General features: G+C 43.6%; 1 protein-coding gene across 1 annotated transcript in view; it reads left to right on the top strand.

Annotated features, from left to right (window-relative positions):
• Nucleotides 1–1,084: 1,084 nt before the first annotated feature.
• Nucleotides 1,085–18,194, top strand: part of GABPA (GA binding protein transcription factor alpha subunit) — a 21,601-nt gene continuing 4,491 nt past the window's right edge. Inside the window, exons 1-6 of the mRNA XM_018562772.1 lie at nucleotides 1,085–1,248; nucleotides 7,586–7,686; nucleotides 11,455–11,599; nucleotides 12,376–12,460; nucleotides 14,842–15,084; nucleotides 17,762–17,956. Of these exons, the coding sequence (XP_018418274.1) occupies nucleotides 7,610–7,686; nucleotides 11,455–11,599; nucleotides 12,376–12,460; nucleotides 14,842–15,084; nucleotides 17,762–17,956 (745 nt within the window). The 5' untranslated portion in view covers nucleotides 1,085–1,248; nucleotides 7,586–7,609. The remainder of the gene's footprint in view (nucleotides 1,249–7,585; nucleotides 7,687–11,454; nucleotides 11,600–12,375; nucleotides 12,461–14,841; nucleotides 15,085–17,761; nucleotides 17,957–18,194) is intronic.

The raw sequence follows: 18,194 nt of genomic DNA, 5'->3' as shown, positions 1-18,194 counted from the left end.
TTTTGTACATGGAGAAGCACAGAGGGGGCAGAGGCACAACACCCGAACTGACGTCTCTCTGATAGGCAGTGTGCCTCTACCAAGCCCATTGGAAGAATGCATTCTCACAGGGTTTTGAGTACCCAGCTGTCCTAGGAAGCAGCGATGAGGCATTGTGACATCACCCCACATGGCATCTGAGGCCAGGGTCGAGGTATTTTGTTCTTTTCAGGCCCCATTCACACAAGAGGGTATGGTGAACGTGGACAGAAGTGTGCACCTTTACAATACGGTAATGGCACCCCATACACGGTGCACATGTTGCCAAATGTACTTATTTTCCATCAAGGTACTCAATGGGGGCACATGCCAAACACTAGAAACAAAGTTCCACAAACGTGTGGAACTCTGACTACGCCCCGGCACGAATGGGACTCTGACTACGCCCCGGCACGAATGGGACTCTGACTACGCCCCGGCGCGAATGGGACTCGGACTACGCCCCCGCACGAATGGGACTCTCGCTACGCCCCGGCACGAATGGGACTCTGACTACGCCCCGGCGCGAATGGGACTCGGACTACGCCCCCGCACGAATGGGACTCTCGCTACGCCCCGGTACGAATGGGACTCTCGCTACGTCCCGTTACGAATGGGACTCTCCCTACGCCCCCTTACGAATGGGACTCTCACTACGCCCCAGTACGAATGGGACTCTCCCTACGCCGCCGCAGCTAATGAGACTGTCGCTACACCGAATGTAATCTGTTTACAAACCACTTTTTAAAGCCATTTGTAGAAGGTGGGGTAGGGAGCAGGCTTACAAAATACGGACCGTCTATTCAGCATGAAAGGTTCGCTTTAAAGTGAGCTTTTTCAAATTACAACTAGAAATGACGCAGCCCGTTATTCTCGCACTACAGGTTTCTTTGCAGAACCCTGCAACAACGGTGTGTCTATGCTGAAGTCCCACTGGGAACAGCGGCCAGCGCGTTCCCGACCAGGCGGGAAGCTCCAGAGCGCATTCCCGAGTTTCTCAAACAACCCCGCCCACTCTCTGGCCCCGCCTCCTCACTTTTCCGCGTACCTTCCCGCCAAGGGGCTGCGCGAGGTCTAGCGGAAGTGCGTCATTCGATATCCGGTGGAGGCGAGCCAGTCTCTCGTCTTTTCCGCCTAGGCTGTGTTTTGTTTCCGTCGGCCGCGCTGCGTGTTGGCGGCACGGTCTGTTTTCCTGAGGAGAGCCGGGAGAAGAGGAGGAAGGCGGCTGGGGTAAGACTAGTGGCAGGGCGGGGCTGCGGCCTGTACGCCTGATATAGAGAACCTGTCCCCAGGGAGCTTCTAATAACATTTTACATCAGGCAGCTGTCCCTCTTCCCGCTGTGGTCTAGAAGCTACTATTAATCTCCTATAGTACTGAGAAAGTTTAGTTATAGCCCCAGACTTGGTCGGATCTCTACGTTGTCACGCTGATTTAGTGATGGGAGCAGGGTGATGTCATGGTCTTGTGTTGTTATGGTTCCCTGACTCCTAGTAGGAGACAATATGGTGCCGTTTTGAACCCAGTATGGTGACCTCTTGCCTCCTAGTCTTGGTTGCCTCCCCTCTTCCTTTATTCTGCCCATGGTGACCCCACAGAGTCCACATACGAAGCTGCTTTCCTGGTGGTCAAGACCTTCAAGTAAGTGATGGTGGCATACTCAGATCAGAAGGGAGAATATGAATTTGGATTGCTGGTGATTTAGCATTCTGCCATGTTGTGATCTCAGATGCTGCATCGTTTGTTTATTTTTGGGTGGTCACTTTTTATGAAGAATATTTCTCCAGCACACTGAGGGTCTTCCTCAAAAATCACCTTTTATTGAGGTTTCAACACAGTGGCAAATAGCATTATGTTTTGGGACCACGCAGGGTACCTTTAATCAGGCATAGAGTCCCTAGGAAGCCTGCGTTGTCCTGAAATGTCACATTTTGTCTGGCGCTAGGTTGAAATGTGATAAAATACGTTTTTGGAAGAAGATCCTCGGTGTGCTGGTGAAATATTCTTTATTTCCTGGGTGCATGCACTGCTGATAGTATAATCACGTCAGCACCCATCTAACCCGGGGTATACTGGTCAGGAGTGCAGGAGGGATAGTGGCGTATATCAACTGGTGCAGTTGTCCATGGCAACGATTTGGCTTCTCCCTTTCATTTTCCACACTAAAGAGAGAAGCTGATTGGTTGCTTCGGACAACTGCTCCAGATTCTGTCTGCTCCCATTTTTTGGTTGTTGTGGGCAGCTGTTCCAGATTTGGTCTCCTCCAGTGTTGGTCAATCCCGCCACCCTGTTTGACTTCTTATTGGAGGATGCTGCTGGTCATCCGTTTGTGGTATGAAGTCCCAGAGATGAACTTACATTTGGGTATGGAGGTACGGACACAACCCTTGAGGGGGGCAGCCCTTGGAGTTCAGGCACCCAGGGCAGAGCTGATACAATAAGTGCATCAAGGACCTGGTGAAAGAAGGACCTAATCGCTGCCAGCAACAATGAGCAAGACCTGGCACAGGGAGAAGGATGGCATAGTATAGGGGGCGGGGGGGATAGTACAGGGGAGAAGGATGGTATAGAACAGTGGTTCTCAAGCTGTGGGTCGCTGTGTGATTTCTGCTGTGCTAGGTGAGAGTCCTCCTCAGCCCTCACCTAGAGCAGCAGTGTCAGTTCTCCCACCACGCCGCCAGATGTTGCTGCAGCAGCTGCGTCATCCCTAAAATTTACCGTTGGGGGTCACCACAACTTTGCAAATGTTACCAAGGGGTCCCGGCCCTAGAAAGGTTGAAAACCACTGCCTTAGGGTCAGGGGTGGACAAGTAATATGGAGTTCAGAACCCAGTCTGTCCAATCCAGGAGCTAGATGTCTCGACAACATCTAGTGAGAACCTAAAAGTTGGGCGCCAGCTGTTATTTTTCAGGGGCATTGGCTTCCTGGTTCCTGGAATTTGTGCAGCTCCGGCTTAGAGCTTGTTCACACCTTGGGGCTGTTGAGCTGCATTTTTCTGTCTTTGGTATGGACTATGAACAGAGAACTATTGTCTTCTATGTGGCCTGTTCACACCATAAATGTTTGGTGGTGTGCACACAAAAACGCAGCTCATCTATGGTGTATAGAAAATGCAGCTCATCCATGTTGTGTAGAAAACGCAGCTCATCCATGGTGTGCAAAAATAACCGCAGCTTGTCTATGGTGTGCAGAAAATGTGCAGCTCATCTACGGTGTGCAGAAACAGCAGCGCAGCTCATCTACGGTGTGCAGAAACAGCAGCGCAGCTCATCTACGGTGTTCAGAAACAGCGCAGCTCATCTACGGTGAGCAGAAACAGCGCAGCTCATCTACGGTGTGCAGAAACGGCGCAGCTCATCTACGGTGTGCAGAAACAGCGCAGCTCATCTACGGTGTGCAGAAACAGCGCAGTTCATCTACGGTGTGCAGAAACAGCGCAGCTCATCTACGGTGTGCAGAAACAGCGCAGTTCATCTACGGTGTGCAGAAACAGCGCAGTTCATCTACAGTGTGCAGAAAATGTGCAGCTCATCTACGGTGTGCAGAAAATGTGAAGCTCATCTACGGTGTGCAGAAACAGCGCAGCTCATCTACGGTGTGCAGAAAAAGCGCAGCTCATCTACGGTGTGCAGAAAAAGCGCAGCTCATCTACGGTGTGCAGAAAAAGCGCAGCTCATCTACGGTGTGCAGAAATCGCGCAGCTCATCTATGGTGTGCAGAAATCGCGCAGCTCATCTATGGTGTGAACAGGCCACATAGAAGACAATAGTTTTCTGTGTCTGGTCCATACCAAAGATATTTGGTGGTGTGCAGAAAAATGCAGCTTAACGGCCATGGCGTGGACAAGTCCTGAGGCTACATTCATGTTATGTGCAGCGAACCTATGTTTTTCTGCACAAGATAAATGCAGATCAGTGCTAGGGCACATTGAAAGCAATTGTTCTCTCTGTGCCCATTTCACATCACAACGCTGGTGTGTTCTGTGCTGTGGAAAGATGTAGACACAGTGGCATTGCAGGGCAGAACAATACACTGCTTTGTTGGGGACCTGAATGGAGTGTACAGCTTGCACACTACAAATAAAGTTTTTAAGATAAACAGTGTAATGTAAGGCAGCACATCCCCCACTGGAGCTGTGACAACAGACTAGCGTAGCATTAGCCTGCATTCACACATTTGACACGTGTTGACAAAAACGTGGCAAGACGCGAAACACGATTGTGTTGTCATTGATTCCTAATAGCACACCAAATGCTGGGAAGATGCATGTTTTTCTCCAAATTTGCATGTCAACAAAAACATGGAGTGCGTGTCAGAGTTTGCTACATGAGTTTTTTTGTGTGTGAAATCAGGTCGCTTTGATCTCAGACGTGCGGCGAACATTAATGAATGAATGTGACGTGCATTCCCGGAACGCCATGGTGTGAATCGTGCCTTACTTGTGACTGGTTCACTACCCCAGCTACTCTCTGTGAAATAATTTGTTACCCAAATTTCCCTAATACTAGTTTTTGTCATGTCCCCAAATTCTTGATCTTCGCTTCATATTGAAAATACTGTCCTCCTGAACCTTACTCACACCCTTCATTTATTTAAATGTCTCTCTTCATCCGTGTCCTTTTCTTTCCTGTCATGTAAAGCATTTTTACTCCTATATAAACACGTGCGCTCTCAAAGGTTGAACTCGATGGACCTGTGCCTTTTTTTTTTTTTCAACCTCAAATACTATAACTATAATAATTGAGGCGTTTACTTAAAAAAATGCTTTGCCTCATTGTATTCCTCCACTGTAAAATTTTTTTTACTTTTTCTTTCCTATGTTTACATTCCACCCTGCTACACCTTTATTCTAGCCTAGGTGAGAATGATGTAAGCCTGCTCCTGCAGCCGACACTTCCTGGTGGGTCGAGATTTCTGCCTCCATGTGGATCTCAGGGGATGTTAGTGACTGTGAGGGGAAAATATATCTCAGTTGTGTTTTACATTCCTCCCTGTCTAGAGAATGACCTGTCCCTGCATCCTGCTGGGATATCTGTCACTTATCCTTGGAGCCATTTTTAAAAATGTATTTTATTTTTTAATCGAACTTAATCGGCTAACCGATTTTGAAAATAATCGTTAGCTGCAGCTCTATACAGGTGTACATTTAATTGCCGCATAACGTATCTCAACGCACGGCAATGCGTGACACTGCTTTCTCACGTGCTGCCACGCAGTCAAACTGTTATTTTAAAAAGAAAGCCCAGCAATGCATTCTAACAACGCATCTCATGTGCATGGCATACGCCACAATATGGTGCATATTTTATGGTGCTCGTGTATGTGCTGGGTTGTGTTTTTAATGCTGTTTTTTATTCCAGGCAGCTGAGATTTTTGTTAATAGCTCTGGTCAACCGCTGATGACCACTATTATTTTACAGAGGACTATAAGGAGAACCCGTCTGGTGTAAGTTCATGGTCTCTAAAGCGACCATGAGCTTATAGCAGAATGGTAAAAGCCACCGATGTGGGCAGCTGCAAGCGCTTGTGTTCCGCTTTATGCCTTATGTTGGTGAAAGGGTTAAATTACTTTTTTTTGGCCCCTGTTGGCACTAGATGGTCTGTAGCGAGAGACTGTCGTCTCATGTCTAAGGGTATCTGGTGTTATGGGGTACAGAAATGTTGATTGATCTGTGGTCCTTCTAATCTATAGTAGAAGGTAATCGTTTTACGTATGACTTTATAATTGAGTTGATCTTTCATTTACTTTTGTTCAGAGATCTCTGGCTGCTGGGGTTGCTTTCTTTGTGCACTGTTAGAATGGTTTCCTTGTTTTGCTTAACTCGTTTTAAATCTGTTTCCTGTGTAGCATTTAGTCTGTATCCACTTCCTGAACGCTTCATCCGGAAGCACACGTGGACGGCTGTTTTCACTTTTCTTGCATTTTGTTGACTTAAAGTACTACAGATTAAAGTTTATTGAACACTTTTTTATATGGGACGCTTATACAATTTTCCAGACTTTCAGAACGTATTGGTGAGGTCTCCCAGAGTATGAAGAATTTTTAGAGACTCCTCAATGATTAGCGATGATCAATTTCAGTACTACAGCACTTCCTTCAAACGAAGAATTTTGTATGATGTTAAAGGAAAGCTTGGGCAAAAATGCCTGTGGCACGTAGACTTGTTTACCCAGCGCTGCAACATGTTATATGTTCCATTGAATGCGTGTGATGCCTCTTACAAGCTCTCATGAGCAGTAAATGGCTATTGAGCACTGCATATAGTGTTCAGTTTAACGTGTTCAAGCGAGATGCTCCTCGTTCACTTCATTAAATGCTTATGAGTAGTGGACCTTGCATTTAACATGGCACATTAGAGTTGTACATAATTGTTGGGATTTTGAGATGTATGCTAATCGCATGTTAAGCATGCATGAGTGCCTTACCTCTGCACTGTAATCTCCATAAAGCCCGTCTGTTCTCCTGTGATCTCAGTGTTGGTAATATGCTTTGTACAGCAGAGGAAACATTTATAAAGCTGTTGGCATTAAAGACTTTGTTTTTGGTAATTTCAGGTTTCCTCACAGCAGTAGCCCAGTACTTTGGTTATTAGTATTCGGGCTGCAACAACTAATCAATTAAATCGATAATTATCAGAATAGTTGGCAACTATTCTCATCATCGACTAGTTGGTTGGGGAAGGAGAGAGATAGGTTTTTCTTTTTATATATATTTTTTTTATACAACCAATCGATTAGTTGTCCGATAATTTTTTTAACCGATTATGAAGAATAATTGTTAGCTGCAGCCCTTATTAGTATGATGTTTAGACCTTCTGGGTCTAATGGGGGCTTGATGCCTACTGAACCAGAGGATATAAAAAAAGTAGAGCTGAAGCCAAAACGGTTTTTTTTTTATAGTGAAAGCGAGCGTTCTAACAACTGTCAGGATTTTTTGTGCTATTGTGTCCTGTTGGGGACATTTCCTTTTACTTCCTGTTTGGTAGCCCCAACAGGAAGTGACTGGAAATCTCTGCAAAGTGAGGAAAATCTGGTGGTTGGCAGGGTCACCAGAACTGGTGCCCCCCTTAGAAGATTTCTCATCTATTCCTATTCTGACAACCCAAAATCTGGGATTTTCTTACACTTTGATAAGTCCCCGGACAAATAGAGTGAATCTCCCTACCTGGGACACAGACGGCAGTGAATCCTGACAGGGTGTCTAATCCCTCTCCACTCTGTCCAAAACTAGTTTTGGCTTTAGTTGCACTTTAAGAGATGAGGCAAATAGCTCTCCCTAACCAAAGGAGTTTGAGAGTAGATACAATCGCAGATTACCATTTGTACTGATTCTTTTATTTTTAGTTTGAAGATTGTATGTTTAAGTTGCTGGCTACGGCTACAATCAATACCTGGAAGGGAACATAACCTCTAAGTATGTTGTGAACACTCATATATATTTGTCTTCATCTTTTGCATTGTATTGGCAACGTTTCAAGAAACTGTATTAGGAAAGAAAAATGTTTGTATGTTTATCATGTAAAGTCTTCAAAAAAATGATTGACTTTTGCTCATTCTATTTCTTCTAGGCTTGCACTTGTGACTTTGCAGCCATGACGAAGAGGGAGGCTGAGGAGTTGATAGAGATAGAAATAGATGGTTCAGAGAAGACAGAGTGCACAGAGGAAAGGTAAGTGCTGAAACCACACAGATTCTTCCTCATTGTGTAGGGTTCATACACGCATATTGTTCGAAATATGCCTCTCGGGGCCCCAACTGCTGCAATTGTGTGTTGGGGTTTGTTTTTTGTCCATAGAAATGTATGGACAGAACACACTGTACAACCAGGCATATGTTCCTGGTTATGAAACTCCCCTGTTTGGGAACTCCTGTTCATGCACATATTTTCTGTCCATACGTTCCTATGGACAGAAATAAGCAGCAGCTTTTGCTCCCGGGTGCCACAAATACAGGAATCCCCTTTTTAGCGCAAGATCATTTCTCTAGAGTTCCTGGCTTTACCTACCTCCTCCAAGGCTATTATATAGTCAAGAGGGTGTCATTAAAGGCCAAGTTCATTTTGACAGGATCTGTGAATGGAGAACTATGGCAGAGGGACTTTTAGTTCTCAGTGGAATAAAAGTGCGATGGCGTCACTGCACATGTAGTCCATTCATACTTTCTCTCTTGCCTGTTACTTGGCTGCTCATACCTCAGTGCTAACATGGGCGTGAGGAAGAATCTGATCCACTTATTGCAGTTGCAATGCTTTACTGGGTCCAATGCAAGAATTGTTTTTTATAAATGCACATTCTTTCTTTTATGAAGTGTGTTGTTTAGGGATTGCCCGATACTAAAAACCGATACCGCTGCTTTCAATTTTTAAACTAAAGCGACTGCCTCAGGGTCCCGTGCTTGCTGAGTAACTCAAGGCAGCCTTCTGGGGAACCACACAGCGCTGTTTAGAGTGCTTCCACCACCCACACATCTTGCCCTCCACTGGAAACATCAGGCCAGCACCCCAGAGCAGCACAGAGTATGTAGCAACATATTATTCTGCATTGCTGCATAATTAGTTGCTGTGATTTGTAGTCATTTAGCCTGTGCCCTTCTGCATTACTGTATAATGCATTGCTGAGATTTGTAGTCCCTCTACAGCTAGGCAGTGGCAGAACTACCAGGGTGGCAGAAGTTGCAGCTGGGACCGGGCTCTGGCGCTCCACCACTGTCCTAAAATCATTAGTCTGTGTTTTAGAAAAACTGTCACATGACCCACAAAATAAGTATTGGTAATTGGTATCAGCGAGTACTTGAGGGTGTACTTGGTATCGGTGCATCCCTTTTTTTTGCATCCCTTACTTTTAAACACTCTAGTAGGTTTATCATGATGCCTGTGTTCTATCAAAGATTGTGACTGGGTTGGAATGTGTGACCAGTCACATGGTCAAACATTTTAGCGTAGTCTCGCCCAGTTTTTCGGTGGTGGAATATGTGACCGGAAAAAGATCGGCATCACAGATCGTATGTACGGGAGAACATCTGGAACAGCTGATTGGTCCTGAAATGTCACTTCTATCCGACTTTGTGGAATGTGAGGTCGCAGTCACAAAGTGACATTTCAGGACCGATTGGCTGTTCCAGGGCAGAACCGGTTCTCATGCACATTAGATCTGCGGTGCCGATCTGCCCTCGAACAGCTGAGAAAGCGTTGGAATTCTTCACCTTTCCAGCGCCAAAAAACTGGGCGGGATTAGGTTAAAATTGGTGTGACCACATCACCGGTCACACATTCTAACGCAGTCACAAACTTTTATAGAACACCAGGTTAACCTCTTGCCGTCCGCCCGTAGTAAAAAACGGACGGACGGCACTGCTACATCTGCGGGTTGCCGTCTCCAGACGGCAATTTTTTTGATGTCAACTGGTTAAATAGGACCCCAGATAAATATGCAGCTGATTTAAATGCACTTCAATGCTTTTAGCTGCCAGAATGTGTGTTTAGCTCCTCTTGTGTTTCACACACAGGTCCCGTTTTGAACTGTGGTCTCACCCTCCTGCCCATGTCTGCAACTTGCGGCTTTTAAGTGATCACTCACTGTCCTTTGAGCGCTACCACACTGGTGATGCTTTGCTCCTGTTACCTGCCTAAACACCCTGAGAACATGTTAGAATGGAAAACGTCTGCATTTTACTTGGTCACAGCATTTAACCGAGCGCCCGATCTGTTTACTGCTACACCGGGTATTGTAGCAAAAGTTAAAAACAGATTTTGGGTTACATGGCCATACTAACCAGCACCACCTAAAGATGTGTTTGGAGAGATTGGGGAAGTGTTTAAACGTCTGTCAGGCTTTTTATTGCTGTGTCCCCCATGGGTGGATTTTTCTTTGTTCTGGTGACCTTTTGTCATCAGGAAAGCAAGTGGCAGGAAATCCAAATGTTTACATTTGTCATCAGAAGAGGAAGTGAGGGGCAATTTTGGCATATGGCCATCTGTTCTATTGACAGGTGAGAGAGGATTTCCTCTCCCTTCCTGTTGTCTGTGGGACGGGGACTGAGAGGAAATCTCATAACCGTTCACAGAAAGTTAAACTAAGACCCTAATCTGTCCAGAACGTAATGCATTACTAGGCAGAACCTTTGTATGGTGTTGGGTGGCGTGGGGAAGGGTTAGACCCTCTGTCAAGTTTATATTGCTGTCTGAGTCCCACTGGGGACATTCACCCCACTATTTCTACTAGCGACTATTGTCAAAGAAATTAGAAATCCAGAAATGTTGAGTTATCCCAATAACAGGAGGTGATGGGAAATCCTCCAGTGGGGACACCTGTTCCAGGGATATCTGTCTAAGGGTGACCATACAAACTGCAATCTGGTTGTACAATCTCCTTTACATTTGCAAACCTAAACAATCTATTCCATTTGTTTCCGTTCACGCATGCCCTTACATACATGTTTGTAGATGTAAAAGAGATTGTACAATCAGATTGTATAATGTAAGGTCCACTACGGGAGAATTCCCCTCAATTTGAGAGTTTTCCTCTAGCTTCCTGTTGCGTCTCTGGGATAGGAAGTGAAGGAAAATGTCCACAATGGTACACAGACAGCAAACATAAGCTGACGGGTTTTAACCCTTTCCTTGCTCTATCCAAAGCTTTAAAATGTTTTGGCATAGCTGCTTTTAAAAGAAAAGGTTTTTACTCTCTATTTTCATGAAGTTTTCTATAAGTAGTTGTTGTGTTTGCCCAGGTTTGTTTTATTCATTCTTGGATTTAGCAGCAATAGTGTGGCGCCCTGATAAATTTCTGTGTGTGTGAACATATTTGATTATAATATGGTACTCCAAATGAAATTACAGTAAATGTAAAATCCTTAAAGGAGAACTATGGGGTTAAGGCTTTTCCCCATTAGTTCTCAGGGTAACGGGAGGACACAAACTAGCGTCCTCCCGTCACCCTAGGCTCAGTATACCGCGAGCTGCTGCTCGCGGTATACTGAGACGCCGCAGCTAAAGCGGATCCCGACAATTATGTTTGGATCCGCCCAGCTGCGTGACTGACAGCTGGCTCTGCCTATCTAGAGGCAGAGCCAACTGTAACAGCCCCGTCCGTTCCGCCAGTCAGCGCTGCCGGATCGGAGCGGGAAATCCAGCCCCTCCCCTGTCACGGCAGAGAGCCGTGACAGGATCGAGAGGTGAGCGAACGCCGGTATGTGTTCGCTCACCTCCCGATCTACTGAGCAGACCTGTGACAGTCTCATTGTCACAGGTCGGCTAGAACTATGAGGTGAGTGAAAATCACTCACCTCTTAGTTCTCCTTTAATTCAAGTCTCTTTAGCTATAGTAAGCACAGTCAGTAGTAATATAATATTGATCGGGTCTCCGTCAGCCTCTTTCTGTTGCATTGCTAAATTGGTATTTATTTTGAGTCTAAACTATTCATTTTCTTATCCTTTTAGCATTATAGAGCAGACCTATACTACAGCCGAGTTTGTGAGCCAGGCAATCGATATAAATGAGCCAGTTGGAAATCTGAAGAAGCTACTAGAGCCCAGACTTCAGTGTTGTCTTGAGGCACATGAAATCTTCTTACAAGACATCCAGGTAAAAGCCATGATTTGTGTAGCTGTAGGTCTGTGTGTTACTAAAGAGTCACAGTACTCCACGTGTAAAGATGTGCAAAGTGCTCTTCGGAAGAGCCAATATGTGATCTATGGCGGCTCACCAGTCCTGAGATGCGGTGGCTGTATTCGGTTTAATTTTTTTAGGCTAAGAACATTTTCAGCAGGTGAAGAAATGATTTATGATGTTTCCAGAAATGCAGAGTTCTTGTCGCTTCAAGTGAGCAGCGGCAAACACTGGATCAACAGCCTGCGCTTTTGCTGAAAATTCTGTATACTTTGCCATGAAGTGAAAGAATTCATAGTTACATAGTATTTGAGGTTGAATAAAGACATTAGTCCATCAAGTCCAACCTAATTCCTTCATGCCAATACAAAGACACAGATACCAAAAATTTAAAGTTGCAGCTAACGATTATTTTCAAAATCGATTAATCTGATTAACTGATCGGAAGCCGATCGATTATTGAAAAAGTTGGCAACTTTTTCAATCGATTATAATCGATTAGTTGTTGCAGCCCCTTCTTCCCTTGTCAGAAAACAATATTATCTCTATCCTTTGCGCCTTTAGCTAAATAGACATGTGCCTTAAAAGCAGATTAAAGAGTCTTTATACTGTGTTTGTCATTTCCATACACTGGTTTATGAGAATAAGCTTTTTGAAATATAATGTAAAAATAGAAGCTGGCATGTTCACTGCATCTGTATTGTGATGGTTACATTATGAACTGCTCGTTTATGTTGAAACTCTTCTTCCAGCTCGATCCTGACAGAAGTTTATTTGATCAAGGAGTTAAAACAGATGGATCCGTACAGCTTAGTGTGCAGGTTATATCCCAGCAAGGTTAGTATTCATTATATTAAAGTAATGTATTTTCCTTGACCTTTCCCCCCCTCCCCGTTTCCTTGTCCAGATTTAAGAGCAGTTCTCAAGAAAACACTTTAAAAATGGTTACTATACTGACAAAGGCAACTGGCATTTTTTTTTCCTTTCCCTTTTTTAACATTGCTCCATTAGTCACCTGTCAGTTATGCTGTCTATAGATCTGGGATGTACCATGAGGCTTAGGGACTTCCCCGACCCACTATCGCAATGGTTTTGCATTATCGGCTGCATTATCTATACAGTGATACCTTGGTTTACGAGCATAATTCGTTCCGGAAGCATGCTTGTAATCCAAAGCGCTTGTATATCAAAGCGCATTTCCCCATAGGAAATAATGGAAATTCAGATGATTCGTTCCACAACCCAAAAATATTCATATAAAAAAGATTACAATACAGTACTGTAATATAATACTGTATATAAAATATAAAGAAAAATAAACCAATTACAGGTACCTTCGTGGCTGGTGTGAGGGGGATAAGAGAGGAGGATTATTGTGTAGGACGAGTTTCACTATCAGTAACAGAATCACTGCTATCTCTTGACTCAATGGGATCTTTTTCATTTCGTGAAACCTTAACAAGGAATCTATCCAATGTGACATTGCATTGTCGTTAAACAGACTCATCGCTCGCACTGCTACAGTCTTATTCGGGTGGTGCTTCTCTACAAAAGTTTGCTCTTATTTCTTCGTTCAGGCGGCAGGTTTAACAAAGGAAATTAGAAACGTATATAGGCAGTTTTAATGAATTGAGTCCCAGAGCCCCAACTGTTTGTTTTCGCACCTCCATAACTTCTTCCTTTTTTTAGTCAATTCTAATGTACCCCACACGGGCTCAATTAACAAAGCTACCTTTCTGTTTGGCCTTTTTTGATTTTTCTTGATTCCACACCTTATCTACCTCCTCTCTCATATTTTACCACGGTCAGTGTTATTTTATCCCCTGCTGCAGGCTGACATCTGGGAGTTTCACTAGATGTCTGTGGAGGAGAGCAGGAAAGAGCCATTTTAAGATGGCGATAAAATAACGATTTATGACAAAAGACTTTCAGCAGATTAAATTTAATTTCTTGTGGAAAAATAAAGATGACGCATCTATTACCTTTTTATGTTTGTGAATTAAACAGGTTTGAAGATAATCATGGGATAAAATAAATAGTGATCAAATAATGAATCCATCTTGGTGGATTGCACCTATTATGTTTGATGGGACTTTAATTTGGTAGTAGACATGGATGCTTATTTTTCTAAGGTTTAATTAAATGAGGACAGAATGAAAGAAAGATCTGTAATTTTTCCCTAGATGGAGTTTTGTATATAGTGCAGCCACAGATATTTACCACACAATCCAAGCTATAGTTTCTAAATACAAGGAGACCACATAGCTGTGTGTAACATGCTGGAATAGTACATTCTAATGGTTATTCAGAAAAGGGTGAAGAGTTTGGAGAAGGCCGGAGAAGTGAACAATCTAAGACAACATAGCTGAACTAGAAAAATTGTCCAAATCGGCTCACTTTCCAGTTCAGCTACTTTGTCCTAGATTGTTCACTTCTCCTGCTTTCTCCAAACCCTTCACCTTTTTGTGAATAACCCTGTAAATGTCTGCAATAGTCTTTGTTTTACAAGAGCATTTTTGAAAATGTTCTCTTATGCAGAAAAAAAAGAATCAGTTTGGGTAAATTGTACCCAACGTACATATAAAGGCTCCTGTGTGACAATGTAAACAGGTCTCAAATCCAGTTACTATGTAATGCACAATCCTCAAAGTAACAAAAAACGTAACTATCTTAATTACCTTCTCTGTCTGAGCCAAATCCTCCATTTATATCTCACTCGCACCCACTCCCAGACACTGCAGCTTACAGTGGGAGGGTTTCTAGCCTCACACACAGTTCTGCCAATGAAGAAAAGTTGGCAGGACTATATTATGCTAGCTGCTGTTTGATGAGCTGCAGACTTGTGAATCGCAGTGACGATGCTGTTAGCCACACCCCCTGCGTCATTTCCTCATCCCACTGTAGTGCACCCAGGCACAGCTTACATTAGGGACAAGCTGCATGAGGTCGCCTTTACAGGTATTTGGGGGACTTTGCAGGGGAACTAAGAGGAAACTAGATGCGCTTATAGTTCTGCTTGAAGATCAGGTCAATGTGTGCTTTAAGACAGGCATTAGCAGAGTGGAGCCTTTAACAGGTTTCAGAATGCAGATATTCAATCTGAAAAACACTATAATTTTGTATGGAATTAATTGTACTGACTTTTAATGGTAGTATTAGAATATTTTCGGAAGGTTTAATGATTTTGTTGCATTGTTTCTTCTCTTTGGCTGTTCCAGGGATGGAGCCAAGGCTGAACATACTTGAGATTGTAAAGCCGGTGGAAACTGTGGAGGTGGTGATTGACCCTGATGCCCATCATGGTACAGTTGAAGCCCAGCTTGTAGAGGAGTCCCAGGTGATCACTCTGGATGATACAAAGCATGTCACCATTTCTGATGAGACCTCTGAACAGGTGACACGATGGGCAGCAGCATTGGAGGGCTACAGGAAGGAGCAAGAACGCTTAGGCATACCGTATGGTAAGGACTACAGTGGATGTTGCTTTTGATTTTTAGATGATGGTAAATGTTTGCAGAGTATTCATCAAGGAAAAGTCTTATTCTATTATTGTATTACAGTAATGTGCATTTTCATTTGTGCCATCAAATCAATAGTTCAAGTCATAGACCAGTTTGTAGACTATGCAGTACCATCTCATTTAGGGGAAATATAAATGGATCCTTACCCTAATCTTCCATTTCAGACGGAAATATTTCCAGTTTGGATTTGTACAGCAAAAACATTGTTAAACGCACCTTCCTGCAGACTGGTATCCTGTCCGATCTTCTGAAGCCACACTTTATATATCGGAATAGACTAGCCTGTTCAGCTACAATATATAGTATTCCTTACATTCACATGACTTCTTATTACAGATGTGTTTGTCGTTTAATGTCCCAAGCACAGTGCTACCCAGTGGGCTTTTAAACTGCTTTTCCAGTTGGTTAGCTTGCTGGATGTAAGACATACGGCAAACAGAATCTCTCCCAGCTTTCCAGGTCAGTATACCTTATGTCGCCTATGTTCCCTTCAGCGACTGTGAATTTAAAGCAGAATACGGTACCCTAGACTGAGCTGCTTAATAAATAGCTGTCATCGGCCACCGTGGTTTTCTCCGAACCCTTGTGTGCCCTCACCCCCTATTTATTTCAGGTATTTCTATAACGCCAACAATTTACACAGTGCTTTACATACTGCACATTCACATCAGTCCCTGCCCTCAAGGAGCTTACAGTCTAAGACCCCGTTCACATTGAGCGATTTATCGCGCGGTAATTCCCGCGATATAGCGGCAAATTACCGCGCGATATCGCTCTCCAATGCAATCCAATGGGGCAAAGGGTCCTGCTGTCGCGGGTCGTGTGTCGCTACAGCAGGACCCTTTTTGGAGCGGATTTAGCCGCGATTCAAGCTTGCTCAATGCAAGCATGAACGCGACATCGCGCGGCAAATCTCGCGCAATATGCAAATCGCGCAGTGGGAACTGGGCTTTAGGCTCCCCCTCCCTTTTAGATTGTAAGCCCTCGGGCAGGGCCCTCCTTTCCATCTTGTCTTGAATTGTATTGTGATTGTAATGTCTTCCTTATATTGTAAAGCGCTGCACAAACTGTTGGCGCTATATAAATCCTGTATAATAATAATGTCCCTATCTCACGTGTACATACATACATACATACATGACCAATCAAGACAGGAGCCAATGAACCTTCCAGTATGTTTTGGAGTGTGAGGAAACCCATGCAAGCACAGGGAGAATATGCACACCACTTGCAGATAGTGTCCTGACCTCCTCCCCTTCCCCCGGGGCAAGGCTGGAGTGATGGATATTGAGGACTTGCCTCAAAATGTTGTATATATTGTCGGGGTTTGTCATTCCTGATTGACTACTGAAATGTGAAAACAATTAGAGTAGCATATAAGGCATTACACATAACATACTGTTTTGCAGTTTTCATAACTTCACAAAACAATCTTAATTTAAAAATTATAAATATTTATTCAGTTTAATGTGTTTTTTAGTTTTTGTAGTAATTTTAGTAAGTTCTGTTTGTCTGCGCTAATAGTAATGTTAGTATAGTTCTATTGAAAATATAGTTTTGGTAAACGTCTCATCTCCAACTCAGTGGCACCATCTTTTTATTCCGTCAGTCCCGTTCTTTCTGAAAATGTACAGCTTGAGGGGTTTGTTAAACTCAAAGGTCAAAAATGATCTGGCCACCTAAGGTAATAAATGGAGAGCAGGGCCTGGCAGACAAGGGGTTAAAGTCTGCTGTATATGAAGCGTTTTGTAGGAGGAGGAGTGCTTTAGAAGAGGTCATTGGCATAGTCGGAGGATGCAAAACATGGTTGAATGATCATAACTATATTAAGCTGCAGCAAAGTCAATGTTGGTGTTGCTGGTAAATGAAAAGTTCCAATACGAGTGAAAGTGAATTGAAAACTTAGTGTCAGAAACTGAAAAAAAAAGTTGATCAACTAAACTGTGATATGTGCACTGCGCTGAGAGTGATGGTAACAATGGATGCTGCCTTGGAGAACAAAGGTGCAGCGAGTAGCTTCATAAAATCCAAAATAATCGGCTAGGAGATGACACAGTATAAGATCCACACATTTCATGGAATGTCTCCAGTCCAGGATCCAGCCTTGCTGCTCCGCTTATTATACAAAAAAAAACAAATTCTCCTTTGAACTTTGCTATGACACATGCGGTGTGGATGACCAGCTTATCATTCTGGTGGCTTGCTGCTTGTACTGAGGCTGAGCTCGGTGTGGACACAGTTTGCCCAAGACCACTGAAACCTTTGACTGTCACCTCGACCCTATTATGTACATAGAGGCGCATTCCCCACCCTGCAGCTATATGTCACAAAGGAGCGGGGAATGTCCCCACCGCAGGTGCCGCCACTGAGTTGACCACACATGACCAGATAAGACACCACGGCTGAAATATGCACGCTGGCAATGACGCTTACCTTGAATGCAACCTACAATACACATGCACTAGTTGGCAGAAATGTAAATATTGCAGAAAACAGCATTGATATGTTTAAGGATTTAACTAACAAAGAGTTCTTTTGGGAAACAGATTAGTTCGGCTTTAACTTCAGTATTGACCTTTTATATTTATGTACTTATTTATATTTATTTGTTTTACAGATCCCGTTCAGTGGTCTACAGACCAGGTCCTGCATTGGGTATTATGGGTAATGAAGGAATTTGGTATTTCTGATATCAATGTGAACGCCCTTAGTATTCCTGGGGGGGAGTTGTGTGACATCAGCCAGGAAGATTTCTTCCAGAGAGTCCCTAGAGGAGAGATTCTGTGGAGTCATCTAGAGCTGCTCAGGAAATGTAAGAAACCCTTCCAAAAGTCTGCTAAATTCTGTTATTGTCGAAGAGTTATGGAAAGCTAGCATTTAGAAATCATAAATACGGATATTCATAACCGGAATGGTTCTGTGAATATAGTTGTTTCTGACTAAGACACCGTGCTTGTCATTTTATACCCGAAATGTACCCCTAACCGCTAGCTAAGCTTACTGAATATACGATTGCATATTGTTTGCTGCAGCAATATAATCTTTATCCT

The sequence above is a fragment of the Nanorana parkeri genome, unplaced genomic scaffold, assembly GCF_000935625.1.
Source record: "Nanorana parkeri isolate BGI_ZX_2015 unplaced genomic scaffold, ASM93562v1 scaffold599, whole genome shotgun sequence".
Classification (NCBI taxonomy): Eukaryota; Metazoa; Chordata; class Amphibia; order Anura; family Dicroglossidae; genus Nanorana; species Nanorana parkeri.
Note: the sequence above shows the minus strand (reverse complement) of the source record. Positions and strands in the feature narration are given on the sequence as shown.